The sequence below is a fragment of the Emys orbicularis genome, chromosome 6, assembly GCF_028017835.1.
Source record: "Emys orbicularis isolate rEmyOrb1 chromosome 6, rEmyOrb1.hap1, whole genome shotgun sequence".
NCBI classification, from domain to species: Eukaryota; Metazoa; Chordata; order Testudines; family Emydidae; genus Emys; species Emys orbicularis.
In genome coordinates this window covers 47,168,236-47,181,282 of record NC_088688.1, presented here as the reverse complement: position 1 = coordinate 47,181,282, position 13,047 = coordinate 47,168,236, and the positions used below count along the sequence as shown (strand labels likewise).

Below are 13,047 nucleotides of genomic sequence, written 5' to 3'. Positions count from 1 at the left end.
TTAGCTTTTGTGTACTGCTTTTCATCTGTGGATCCCAAAGTGCTTTACAAAAGAGATGGGTCTTAAAGTGTAACTCATAGGCCCCAACCAAAATAAGGGCCCCATTGTTCTAGGCCTCTGATCCTACAAGACATGGTCCTTGCCTCAGATAGTTTGTAATGTAAGTAAAGTGACATATGAAGGATCGTGGCTGAGGATAACCCTTAAACCATCTCCTTAGACCTTTGCCTGTTCTCCATCCATACTTCACTTTTATTCTATCCTGCAGAACGTAAGGAAGCAGGTGCATGAGGTGTGTGGGACTCACTCGTGGAGGATTTTCCTAGTACTTAACCTTACTTTTGCCCAAGAATATGCTCTCCTCACGTACGTGATGGAGCTTAATTTTGTACGCTTCTCTGAACTTGGTTCAAGTATGTATAACACCAAAGCTCTGATCTCTATTCTCCAGTCCAGGATGTATGTGCCACATAGTTTCTTTACTTTATAAAACACACTCTAAGCAAATGGACTAGTAGGAACCTACCTATCAGAGATCCAAAATAATATCTGTTAATGTTTTAGCATATTGTATTTTTAGTGGTGAAAAGTTGTTCAATGTGGTAAGACTGAATTACATCCCCACCACACACAAAAAAACAAAAAGTTGGGCTTTTGACAGCTTGCAGTCTGATTGATCTGTTAAGTTAAAGGAGAGGCTATGATTATCAATGACTTCCTTTCATAACATTATGCTATGTTGAGGCACTTAGCCTATTTGCCTGCTATCCTTGTTATTTGCCTTGGCTCTTGAGTCCTTTGCCTGCCCCAGGAGTGTAGGAAAGTGGGGAGGAGGCACAGTAAAGTTGTCATGACAAATATATTTATTGGGGTAATTCACTGCTTTCTGAATCCCAAAAGAACACTGAATTATCCCCACACCCTTATGGCAGTGCATTGTAATCAGTGTTGTGTTTAACTCTTTTCTGATGTTTGACTGAGCTAAGCATGAATGCAGTTTTAGTGTTTAACTAAAAATGAATTATTTTATTGTGGGATTTTTTTTAAAAAGGGTGTAAATATTCTTGTCTGATTTTTAATCTCTGGTACTGGTAGCTGGGGATTTCTTTAGGATAATGTTTCACCTGCCTATCCATGTAAAGGCCTTAATGTTATGTATGTTCTTCATCTGAGAACTTCCAGTATATTTCTGAACTCATGCCTGTGTAATTATAGGTGGAGCTGACATTGCCTAATACTTTCCATTAGAAGGCTCTTTTCAGTTGCTTGTAAATTTGCAAAACTTTAACCATTCGGGCTGAAATTTCCTATTCCAGGTGTCTATCTGAGGCTTAACGTCCCCCTCCTCCCCCGTAAGTTTCAATAAAAATGGTTAATCTATTTCCATGAAGGATGTTAAAGAAAAATGTTATTTTCCCAATGTTGAAAAATTCTTACAAGTGTTTTATTAAAAGGTCTAGTGCCTCCAAGCTTTGGAGCAGAGACTTGAAATTCAGCAGGGGCATTGCCATGGGCCAGTCCTGGCTGTCCTTGTGAAAATCCATACAATTTGCAGAATTATAAGCCACTGAAAATTACCATTTGGATATGCTCAGTAGAACAAAGTAAAATTCTCCAAACAGGTTCCATTCAGTGCACATGATGGATGTTGCTCAAGAAGTGAAGCAGGACTGAATAGCAAACGAAGCTTTTTTTTTTTATAAGATGCTTCAAGTTGGGTACGCAAAATCAGTGAACAATTTTGACAATTTAATCTCTGTGCCTTAATTCCCCAACTGTAAAATGCGGATGATAATAGGGATGAAAAGAAATTCACTAAGTCAGATATTACTATGAGTGCCATAAAAAAGCCCACGAAGGACTGATAGCTCAGTATTCAGTACAGAGTTGGGATTGTGTGCAGTAAATAAGGCATGACATCACACATTGACTGATGATGATAAAAATAAATATTGAATAGCTACACATTCATTGAGCTTCATCCACCCTGTGGAAAAAGAATAGTATGTGATCAAGGAATTAAAGTCTGTATCTAATGCGTATGTCGAAGGGGAGGTGGGTGAATTAAGGTTGTGTGAGCAACTTCAGTGCTGCATTTTCTAACTTTTGAGTGCTTGACTTTGCAAACTTAATACTCCTAACACAGTTTTTGTATGTAATATATTAATATTGATAAACTAATTGTGAGGTTGGGCACATTTTCACACTTCTGGCTGCAGTCCTGGCCCTATTGAAGTCAAATGGGAGTTTTGCCATTGACTTCAAGGGGGGCAATATTACACTCCAGGTGTCTGTGATAAATATGTGATAAACTGAAAAGATTCTGCTCTTGAAGGATTCTGTGTAATCAGGTACCTAAGAAAATCATAAATGTGACAAATTACTGTGTGAATTGTACCAGATTTTTAAAATAACTATTCTGTAAATGTACATTATTGGTGATGGATCCAAGTGTGGTGAAGTGAAGAGGAAAGAACCAACCTTCCTCCACTTCACAGCAGGATACAGTAAGCCTGAGTTAAGTGGTCCTCTAGCAACTTAATTTGCAGCCAATAGCTGCATAGATGTGATTATTGCCAAATGTATCCCAGAAGTTTATAATCTGCTAAGGAATCAACAATTCTGTTAAACACCAATGTAAGGGATTTTCCCACCATATAGAGCCCTTTGGATTTTAACAGTACTTCACAGTAGGCTACTTATAATGTTCATTTTTTATTTAAAAATAAAAAGAAATTGGGTAGCTATATAGTACACTCTCTCACTAGGGAAAGGAGAGCTCAATTCCTGGTTTTAGCCTCTTGATCCCTGGGCTGCATAACTGTAAGCACTTAGATCCCAATTGTAAGTGGTATCTTGTATTGATCAATAGCCATCCCTGGTTAGGTGCCGCATTGATGGGAAGCCAGGGTAAATTTCGGTCTTTTATTCTGTTTCTCTTTGATAATCTCATTTGTACTATTAACTTCAGAGTGCGCTATCCCTTTTGAATCTCTTGTTTTATACGCACAATGATCCCTTGCAGTCAAAATTAAATGAAATTAAATCCTTTTCCTTCTGACTTAATTAATTGTGGTGTCGCTTGTCCCTTTGGTGTATCTGTAGAATTCTTTTTTAACATTAATAAGAGTTGCACTCATTGCTGCATGTTGGCTTTTTTCACTAGGATCAAAGGTAAATTCAGTTTTATATTGATATGCCCTCTCTCTGTGGATTAAATCCTGCAGTAATAGGGGAATGTGTACAATTATCCAGTAGTTTTTTTTCATTCCCAACATTTGTGTGTTGAGTTAACTCTTATACTTTTGCCTTGTTCTCATTTGAAAATAGACATATTCTACAAAAGCAGAGGTAAAAGAATAGTTAAATCTATTTTTACTTGTGAAAATCTCAGAAGCTTACTTTATGGACATGTAGTAATGATACCAAGTGTCAAGTTTTAATTAAATGTTTTTGTTGTCATTTAATAGTCTTATTGGAATTGTGAAGAAATCATGAAATGGGGCTTCTTATTGGAATGAGGGTAGTTGATTTTTTTTAGCACATCACAAATAGCAAGTCAAAGGATTCTGGTGGTGGAATTACTGGGATTTGAATGAAGGCAAGCTACAGGGTTGCAGCAAAAATAGATACTTATTTTAAGTTAGGAGAGGGGCACTTGATATATAATCACTTCCTCTTAGTGCCACTTCACACACACGTCCTTATTCCTCTTCTGCTCTCCCCATGCTGCTCCCTTTCTGGTATCTCCAGGACTATTAGATTCCCCACTTCTTTCTCCGACTTCTTTCGGGCTTCTGTGGCTTGCCTCTTCCCTGCAATATGTAATGCTTCCTTGCTGTTTGCTTCCTTCAGTCCTGATCATAAAATTACTTTTAGGCAGGATACAGAACCCAATTTCTTCTCAGTGGAGCCCATCTCACAGAGCATCCCACACGTTAGTGACATCCTCTGAGCTGCCACCACCACCACTTGATTCTGTATCTCCTACGGAGCTATGGAGGACAGCAGCTGCTCCTCTTCAGTAGGGAACTCTCAGAAGAGACGCTTGTATTCCTCCCTAGTTGTAGTAGGTCCTCTCCTTCCAAAATAAGGTGACCAGAGAGCAAGTGTGAAAAATCAGGACACAGGGTGGGGGGTAATAGGTGCCTATATAAGACAGAGCCCCAAATGTCAGGACTGTCCCTATAAAATCGGGACATCAGGTCACCCTACTCCCAAATAACACTGGTCTACAATTTTTGAGAAGTCGTCTGCTTCAGAGATAAAATGTGCTATTTATTATGTATTTTGATGTGCTGAATTCAAATATGACAATTAAAACAACTGATTGGCTACTGTTTCTAAGATATTTAAGTTTTTACATTTTATGTCTATGTATATTGTGTAGATAGTAGAGTTTTAATCATAAATTGTAAACCTAGGTCTTTTCATGTCTTTATGGTTGCTTTACATGATAATATTTCACCTGTCCTGTTTATGTAACACTTTAAAAATCAGCAAAAGGGTTATATAAATAAAATTTATTATGAAACAAAAGGCAAAAAACTATTATGTACATAGTTTAGTCCTATTCAGTGTCTACTCGGCGCTTCTTGGCTTGTCTCTTGTATTCATTAAATGGAGCATCTCTTGTCACTGTCCAACAATAGTCTGCAAGCATTGATGGGCTCCATTTGCCCTGATAGCATTTCTCCATTGTTGCAATGTCCTGGTGAAATCGCTCGCCGTGCTCGTCACTCACTGCGCCACAGTTGGGTGGAAAAAAATCTAGATGAGAGTGCAAACAATGTATCTTTAGTGACATGTTGCAACCAAGGCTTTTGTATGCCTTGAGGAGGTTTTCCACCAACAACCTGTAGTTGTCTGCCTTGTTGTTTCCGAGAAAATTTATTGCCACTAACTGGAAGGCTTTCCATGCCGTCTTTTCCTTGCCACGCAGTGCATGGTCAAATGCATCATCTCGAAGAAGTTCACGAATCTGAGGACCAACAAAGACACCTTCCTTTATCTTAGCTTCACTTAACCTTGGAAATTTTCCACTGAGGTACTTGAAAGCTGCTTGTGTTTTGTCAATGGCCTTGACAAAGTTCTTCATCAGACCCAGCTTGATGTGTAAGGGTGGTAACAAAAGCTTCCTTGATTCAACAAGTGGTGGATGCTGAACACTTTTCCTCCCAGGCTCCAATGACTGTCGGAGTGGCCAATCTTTCTTGATGTAGTGGGAATCTCTTGCACGACTATCCCATTCGCAGAGAAAACAGCAGTACTTTGTGTATCCAGTCTGCAGACCAAGCAAGAGAGCAACAACCTTCAAATCGCCACAAAGCTGCCACTGATGTTGGTCATAGTTTATGCACCTCAAAAGTTGTTTCATGTTGTCCTAGGTTTCCTTCATATGGACTGCATGACCAACTGGAATTGATGGCAAAACATTGCCATTATGCAGTAAAACAGCATTAAGACTCGTCTTCGATGAATCAATGAACAGTCTCCACTCATCTGGATCGTGAACGATGTTGAGGGCTGCCATCACACCATCGATGTTGTTGCAGGCTACAAGATCACCTTCCATGAAGAAGAATGGGACAAGCTCCTTTTGACGGTCACGGAACATGGAAACCCTAACATCACCTGCCAGGAGATTCCACTGCTGTAGTCTGGAGCCCAACAGCTCTGCCTTACTCTTGGGTAGTTCCAAATCCCTGACAAGGTCATTCAGTTCACCTTGTGTTATGAGGTGTGGTTCAGACGAGGAGAATGGGAGAAAATGTGGGTCCTGTGACCTTGATGGTTCAGGACCAGAAGTTTCATCCTCTTCCTCGTCTGACTCAAGTGAGAATGATTCTGGTGCATCAGGAACCGGCAGTCCTTCTCCGTGGGGTACTGGGCGTATAGCTGATGGAATGTTTGGATAATGCACAGTCCACTTTTTCTTCTTTGACACACCTTTCCCAACTGGAGGCACCATGCAGAAGTAACAATTGCTGGTATGATCTGTTGGCTCTCTCCAAATCATTGGCACTGCAAAAGGCAGAGATTTCCTTTTCCTGTTCAACCACTGGTGAAGATTTGTTGCACAAGTGTTGCAGCATATGTGTGGGGCCCACCTCTTGTCCTGATCTCCAATTTTGCAGCCAAAATAAAGGTGATAGGCTTTCTTAACCATAGTGGTTATACTGCGCTTTTGTGATGCAAAAGTCACTTCACCACAAACATAGCAGAAGTTATCTGCACTGTTCACACAAGTACGAGGCATCTCTGCTCACTTTGGCTAAATAGAAATGTGTCCCTTTGCAAAATCAAACACTGACAAATAAGAGAGCATGACACTGTATGATTTCTAGAGCTAATATAGGGCAATTTGTTCAGCAGAGTGATGTAAGCTTCGTTATGATTGCATCATCCATGACGTCTAGGAATAACATGATGCAATTCATATCATGTATGATGCAATACCAGCTTCAGATTGCATCATTCATTGTTTTGCCTAAAAAGCAAGTACTGTCCAAACCCAGTCATAATTTATTCATAGATCCAGTCAAAGATGTATTTTAGTCATTTCTGGTTTAAATTGAGATCCCTTCCCTTTATAACTCACTTATCCTCCGCCATGCCCAAGTCAAGGGTCGTATATACTGACCCAATAGCATATCTTGAAAACTAGAGCCAATCAACAATTTTAAGCATCATTTTCGTTCTCAGTGACCCAGAACTAGTAAAGTTTGACTACATTTATTTCAGAAGCATTTTGGCTGTAGAGCAGTGTAATTGGAGTAATAGGTTGGTGCTCAATTGCAGGCTGACTGACTTCATGGGTTTCTCTGATCCCACACTCTACACAATAGAACACTAAGAAGAGATATTTAGCATCCCTTGCATCAAATGCTATAAGAGAAACAGTGCAATCTTACAGAGGTTTCTTGCAGTGGCAGCACCCCCGAAATACATTGTTCTGTGTAGCCATCTACTCTGCCTCCTGTTCTGAGTAGAATATGTTCATTTATGTTTCTTCAATCCATAAAACTTTGCACCCTTTTTCAAGTTGTCATAAACAAACTTTAATCTCACTGTGCTTTAAAGTCAGACAAGAATTCTTATAGTTAATTTTCATAGGTCCATTTAAACCTTTACTCCTTATCAGTTTCTGCACTGATATCAGCAACATTTTGTTCCTTCAACTTTGTTTTTGCAATGTCACATGTTCTCCCCCTCCTGTGTTTCTTTACATGTTTAAATTTGTTGTTTTCACTCTGTTTATACTGGTAGATCTCCCATTACTTTGATTTGACAGTGCTGTGCCTGTTGGTTTATTATTGCTTCCACAGTTCATTTGACTGCAGTGAGCTGATGTGTTTTTTTCCTAAGGACATGCCTTTCTGTAAACAAAGTGGTCTTCAGTTTCTGTTTGTCCCACTAGACAGCTGAAAGGTATTTTACCTATGACTCACCTTTTCTGTTTTGTGCATCTGTAAATCCTGTGGAGAGCTAAACTCATGTCTCCAATAAATGATTTTTTCTCAATTCTAATTAAGCTATTAATTTATATTTATGTACTTTATTATTTAAGTACCAATAACGTGCTCTGTGCTATACAAGACTGGCCCTACCTAGAGGAGCCTACAGTGTCAAAAACATATTAATAGACCAGAATTAGTATTATCTTAAAATGTTACTTTTTTTCAATCACCAATGTCTTCATCATTCTCCTCCCAGTTATGTAATATTGACGTAAAGAAGGCATTTGACTGACATGAGTTAATGCTTGAAGCTCTTGCAGAAAAATGGAGTCTTTAGAAATAATGTTAATAAGGAGAGGGTGGGAACCTGATGTGCTGGGATAAGGAGATCAATCCAAGCATAGGAAGCAGCATGGAAGAAGCCACAAAGACTGGAGTGGACAAAAGAAGGAGGTAAGGAGAGAGAAATTATCTAAAATGTAGGCTTGGTGAGGCATCTCCTCTGGGGAAAAGTCATTACATCCATTGGTATTTATAATGTCTATTACCTGTGCGGCTTCTAAATTGCTTTTCTTCCCCACACATTCACACAACCGGGCATTGCCAGTACCAGTAGGACTACTATTGGACTGACTGAAATGGAAGTGATAATTAACCTTGCACAGACTTTAGTGTGATCATTGAAACGTGGGGAACAGTGCTTTTGGCTTGAGCTGGGAAGACCAGCTACTCTGTTGCAGTTGCAGGGCCAATGGTTCCCAACAGTGTGGTTGATTGCACCAACACGGGTGGAGAGAGTATGAAAATGTGCTTCAAAGTCATGCAGCACTACTGAGTTGGTCTCAGGTCTGCCTGGCACTCCCCACTCCCAGCTGGCCTCAGAGCACCCAAGGTGTTCGTCCGATGTCTGCTTTTGTTCTGTGCTCTGACAGGCCAGAGCCAAAAAACACACAGATTATTACTCAGCTGGTCTTGGCTCTTCTGAAAAAATGTCACGAATAATAAACCGGATGCATTGAATATAATTAAAACTTAAGATTTTTTTAATCAGATAGAACTTTTATATTTAAAAAATATAACTTGCTCTACTACAGGAATGCAGTCAGTCTCCTGTTCCATGGGGAAAAAATTCAGCAAAAATGAACACCACCATCATTATAGAAAATAAGGGAAACAAATGCATGTGCTTAAAGATTTGATAAATCCATTCACTCACAATGAATAGAGAAGCACCTTGATTAGGGTTACTCATAAGTTTTTGCAGAAACTTTCAGCTTTCATTTCTAATACAATTGGGAACATAACCTTCTAAATGCAAACAGAATACCATACTGCCAAGAGCTCAGAAATCCTAAGAATGAGATAAAAAACACAAGATTAAAAATTAATTAATTAGTGATGCTTTTGGGTCAGTCTTCTGAGTATTTAACATATAGAGGAATCCTTCCCCTCCATGAACCGTATGTGATCATTTCAGGTGGAAAATTCAACCATAAATGCCTAAACACAAATGTGGTCTGCCTCCAGATCTTTGGCAGGGGATCCTGCTTCTTCTTTCCTAACCCCTCAGCTGGAGAAGCAACAGTTTTTAAATATGCATCTTGCTAGAAAAGTTCCAGCACCGTTTTATTTCCATTTGTTGTGCAATAGAGTTACTGTGGTAACTGGGTCTGGGTGTGCAGCACATCCAGAGACATCCCTTGAAAGGGTGTGGCTCCTATCAGACGGAAAGGACTCTTGACTGAGGAAGTAACTGAGAGGAAGTTAAGGAGATGGGTGCTCCTTGCCTGGGAGAGAAAATTAAATTGTTTTTTGAATCAGCAGTAGGAGGGAGCTGCCTTTTATACCCTCTTCCAATAATAAATACATGTTCTGATATTTATTGAGCTTATGCTGAGCTGTCATTCAGAGAACTCTGCTTTTTTGTGCTAACCCACTGAAAAGCAGATTTTGTCATGTGACAGTTGCTTGGGCAGCATTTCATTTACATTTTATTGAAGAATGACTTGAGGTCTGGAAAACATGTGGAGAGTGAAAGATTTAAGAGGCTCAATCAACTTACTGTATCCAAGCAAAGGTTATGGGTGACTTGTTTGTGATCTGCAAATACCTACATGGATAAGAAATGTGATAGTAGCTGGCTGTTTAATACTAGCAGAAATAAGCATAATGAGATCCAATGGTTAGATGCTGAAGCTAGACAAATTCAGACAAGAAAAAAATGCACATTTTTAACAGTGAGGTTAATGAACAAATAGAACAACTTTCCTAGGGACATGGTAGATTCTCCATCACTTCAAGTCTTTATATCAAGACTGGATGTCTTTCTAAAAGATATGCTCCAGCTCAAACAGAAGTTATGGTTTGATGTAGAAATTCCTAGTTTAGGTTCTGTGGCCTGTATCATGCAGGAAGTCAGGCTGCTAAATGATCATAATTGTCCCTTCTGGCCTTAAAATCTATTAATTTACATTTAAAAAATAAATTTAACATGGTGGTGGGAAGTGCCAGTTTGATTTTATTTTTACATCTGGAAAGATAGCCTGTCACAAGAAAAGCCACTGTACAGCTGTAAGTCTAATGCAGTACGCTTTGCACATAGGAATGTTCTTTACTTCAAATTGGCAGTGTAATTTTATTTTTTTTGTAAACAAAACCTGCCTCTCAGAAAGGACTATTGTGATTGTTTAGTCAGACCTCCTGTATCAAACAGGCCATGGGGCTTTAGGGTTGCCAGGCGTCTGGATTTCAACCACTAAAAGTCCGTCCGGTGGCGCAGCAGGGCTAAGGCTGGCTCCACCTGGCTCCCAGAAGTGGCTTGCATGTCCGGGGCAACCACAGGGGCTCTACGCGCTGCCCCCACCCTGAGCGCTGGCTTCGCAGCTCCCATTGGCCAGAAACCGCAGCCAATGGGAGCTGCACAGGTGGCGCTTGAAGGTATGGGCAGCGCGCAGAGTCCTCTGGCCCCTCCGCCTAGGAGCTGCCGGAGGTAAGCGCCACCTGGACAGAGCCTGCATCCCAAACCTCCTCCAACACCCTGCCCCAGCCCTGAGCCCCCTCCAGCACCACAACCCCCGCCCCACCCCAGAGCCCGCACCCCCAGTCGGAGCCCTCACCCCTTCCCGCACCCCGACCTCCTGCCCCAGCTCTGAGCCCCCTCCAGCACCACAACCCCTGCCCCACCCCGGAGCCCACACCCCCAGTCGGAGCCCTCACCCCTTCTCACACCCCGACCTCCTGTCCCAGCCTGGAGACCCCTCATTTCTGGTCCCACTCCAGAGCCAGCACCCCCAGTCGGAGCCCTCACCCCTTCCCGCACACCAACCCTCTGCCCCAACCCGGTGAAAGTGAGTGAGGGTGGGGGAGAGCGAGCAATGGAGGGAGGGGGGATGGAGTGAGCGGGGGTGGGGCCTCCAGGAAAAGGGCAGGGCAAGGGTATTTGTTTTGTGCAATTAGAAAGTTGGCAACCCTATGGGACTTCCCTGAATTCCTGTTTGAGTGACAACATATCTTTTAGAAAAATAACCAAATTTGGTTTAAAAATTGCTATTGATGAATAGTCCACCACAAACCGTAGGAAGTTGTTCCAATAGTTAATTACCCCCACTGTCAAGAATTGTTCACCTTATTTCTAGTCTGAATTTGGCTTGCTTCAACTTACAGCCATTCATTCTTGTTATACCTTTGTCTGCTAGATTGAAGAACCCATTCCCGTATAGGTTCTTAAACACTGTGATCAAGTCTCCCCTTAACCTTCTCTTTGTTAAGCTAGACTGAGCTCCTCTAATCTATCACTGTAAGGTATGTTTTCCAATCCTTTAATAATATATCATGGCTCTTCTCTGAACTTCCTCTCCATTTTATCAACATCCTTTTTGAACTGTGGATACTAGACCTGTACACAGTATTCTAGTGGTGGTCACACCCTGGCCAAATACAGAGGTAAAATAACCTCTCTACTTCTACTTGAAATTCCCCTGTTTATGCATTCAAGAGTTGCATTGGTCCTTTTGGCTACAGTATTGTTCAGGAAACTCATATTTGTCCACCATGACCCCCAAGTCTTTTTCAGAATCACAGCTTCCCGGAATCGAGTCCTCCATTCTGCAAGAATGGCCTATGTTCTTTGTTCCTTGCTGTGTAACTTGACATTTGGCCATATTAAAATGCTTATCATTTGCTTGAGCCCAAGTTACCAAACAAACAGATATAAAGCTAGTTGGAAATTTTTCAAAGAAACAGGTTTTTGGGTTGGAAAATGCCAGTTCGTTGGAACCAAAACTTTTTGTGGGAATGTATCAGTTTAGACAAAATTTTTGTTGTGAAGGTTTCTCAAGTCCAGGATGGAATTTTTGGTCAAAACAAGAGAAAGAGGAATCACCCAGAATAGCTAATAGCCCAGTGGTTAGAGCACTTACCTGGGGTGTGGAAGACCCAGGCTCATGTTCCTGTCTCTCTCTGATTTTCTTTCGCCCCAAAGTAGAATGAGGAAAATTACTGAATCTTTAACATTTTCACAGGACGATAAATCATTTTCCACGCAGCTCTACTCCAGACACTAATACAGTTGAGGTTTTTTCTTTGTTTGGTGACTGTGTATAGTTGAGCTACTTTGAAGAATTCCATATCAAACCTCAGTATTTGGTGTGTCTAATAAAATTGAAAGTGATTGTGGAATTGTATTATTCATCAACTGGAGTTTTGAAAGAAGTATGGAACTTATATTCTCTTTTAGGTTATTAAAGTTTGAAAAAGCACTCACTGCGTTGCGCTATGGACAGCACAAAGAAAATTGTTAACACTTCTGATGATGATGGATTTCTGCTTAGAATGGGCCTCAATGATAATAAGGCTGGAATGCAAGGACTGGATAAAGAGAAAATCAATAAAATCATAATGGAGGCCACCAAGGTTCGTTTGTGTAACCCTTTTCACTAGTGCTTTGGTTTTTACTTTTTTATTTCTTAGTTTTGCATGCATAAATGGGGGCAGCCTCCTCTGTTCTGTATGTGGGTGACACAGGAAAGGTTGCTTTTCATCACCCTCCCCACAACCAATGCAGTACGCTTTGCTGGAAAAGTTAATATGGTTTCCGGTTATATAAACTTTTTTAGTAGAACTCCTTAGGGCTGACTACACCTCCTTTTTAGGGTGTGTTCGAAGGGGAAGCAGCCAGTGGTGCAGTCCCTTTCAGCACCTCTCCTTTGGAGCTTGGGAGGAGGCTCCAAATCTAAAAGGTTTTCAGAGTCCTCCCATCAGACAATCTTGGGATAACTGAGCAAGGGTAACCTCTCAGAGTTCCCCCACTTCCACAGCATTCTGTTACAAGAGAGGTCAATCTGGCCCTAGATTTGTTGTTAAACAATTATGGTAAAATAATGAATGCTGTACTGTTGCTTTATGGAAGAGCTAATACTTTAGGGAGAACTTTGAAAAATATAGCATTAAAAACAATTCTGCTATTGCAGACTGCTTTTGTATTGTCCATTTTTTCACTGTGCTAAGGATATTTGCATGAAACAAAGGGTTTAGTTTTTCATATATTTCACCTGATCTTACTGTTCAGCACTTCCTCAAACCGTGATCC

The 13,047-nt window shown here is 40.7% G+C and overlaps 1 protein-coding gene across 1 annotated transcript in view; it reads left to right on the top strand.

The window, feature by feature from the left end:
* The window catches only part of POLK (DNA polymerase kappa), a 65,284-nt gene that overhangs the window by 10,247 nt on the left and 41,990 nt on the right, over window positions 1-13,047 (top strand). The window contains exon 2 of the mRNA XM_065406265.1: window positions 12,196-12,371. Coding sequence (XP_065262337.1) covers window positions 12,234-12,371 — 138 coding nt within the window. The 5' untranslated portion in view covers window positions 12,196-12,233. The remainder of the gene's footprint in view (window positions 1-12,195; window positions 12,372-13,047) is intronic.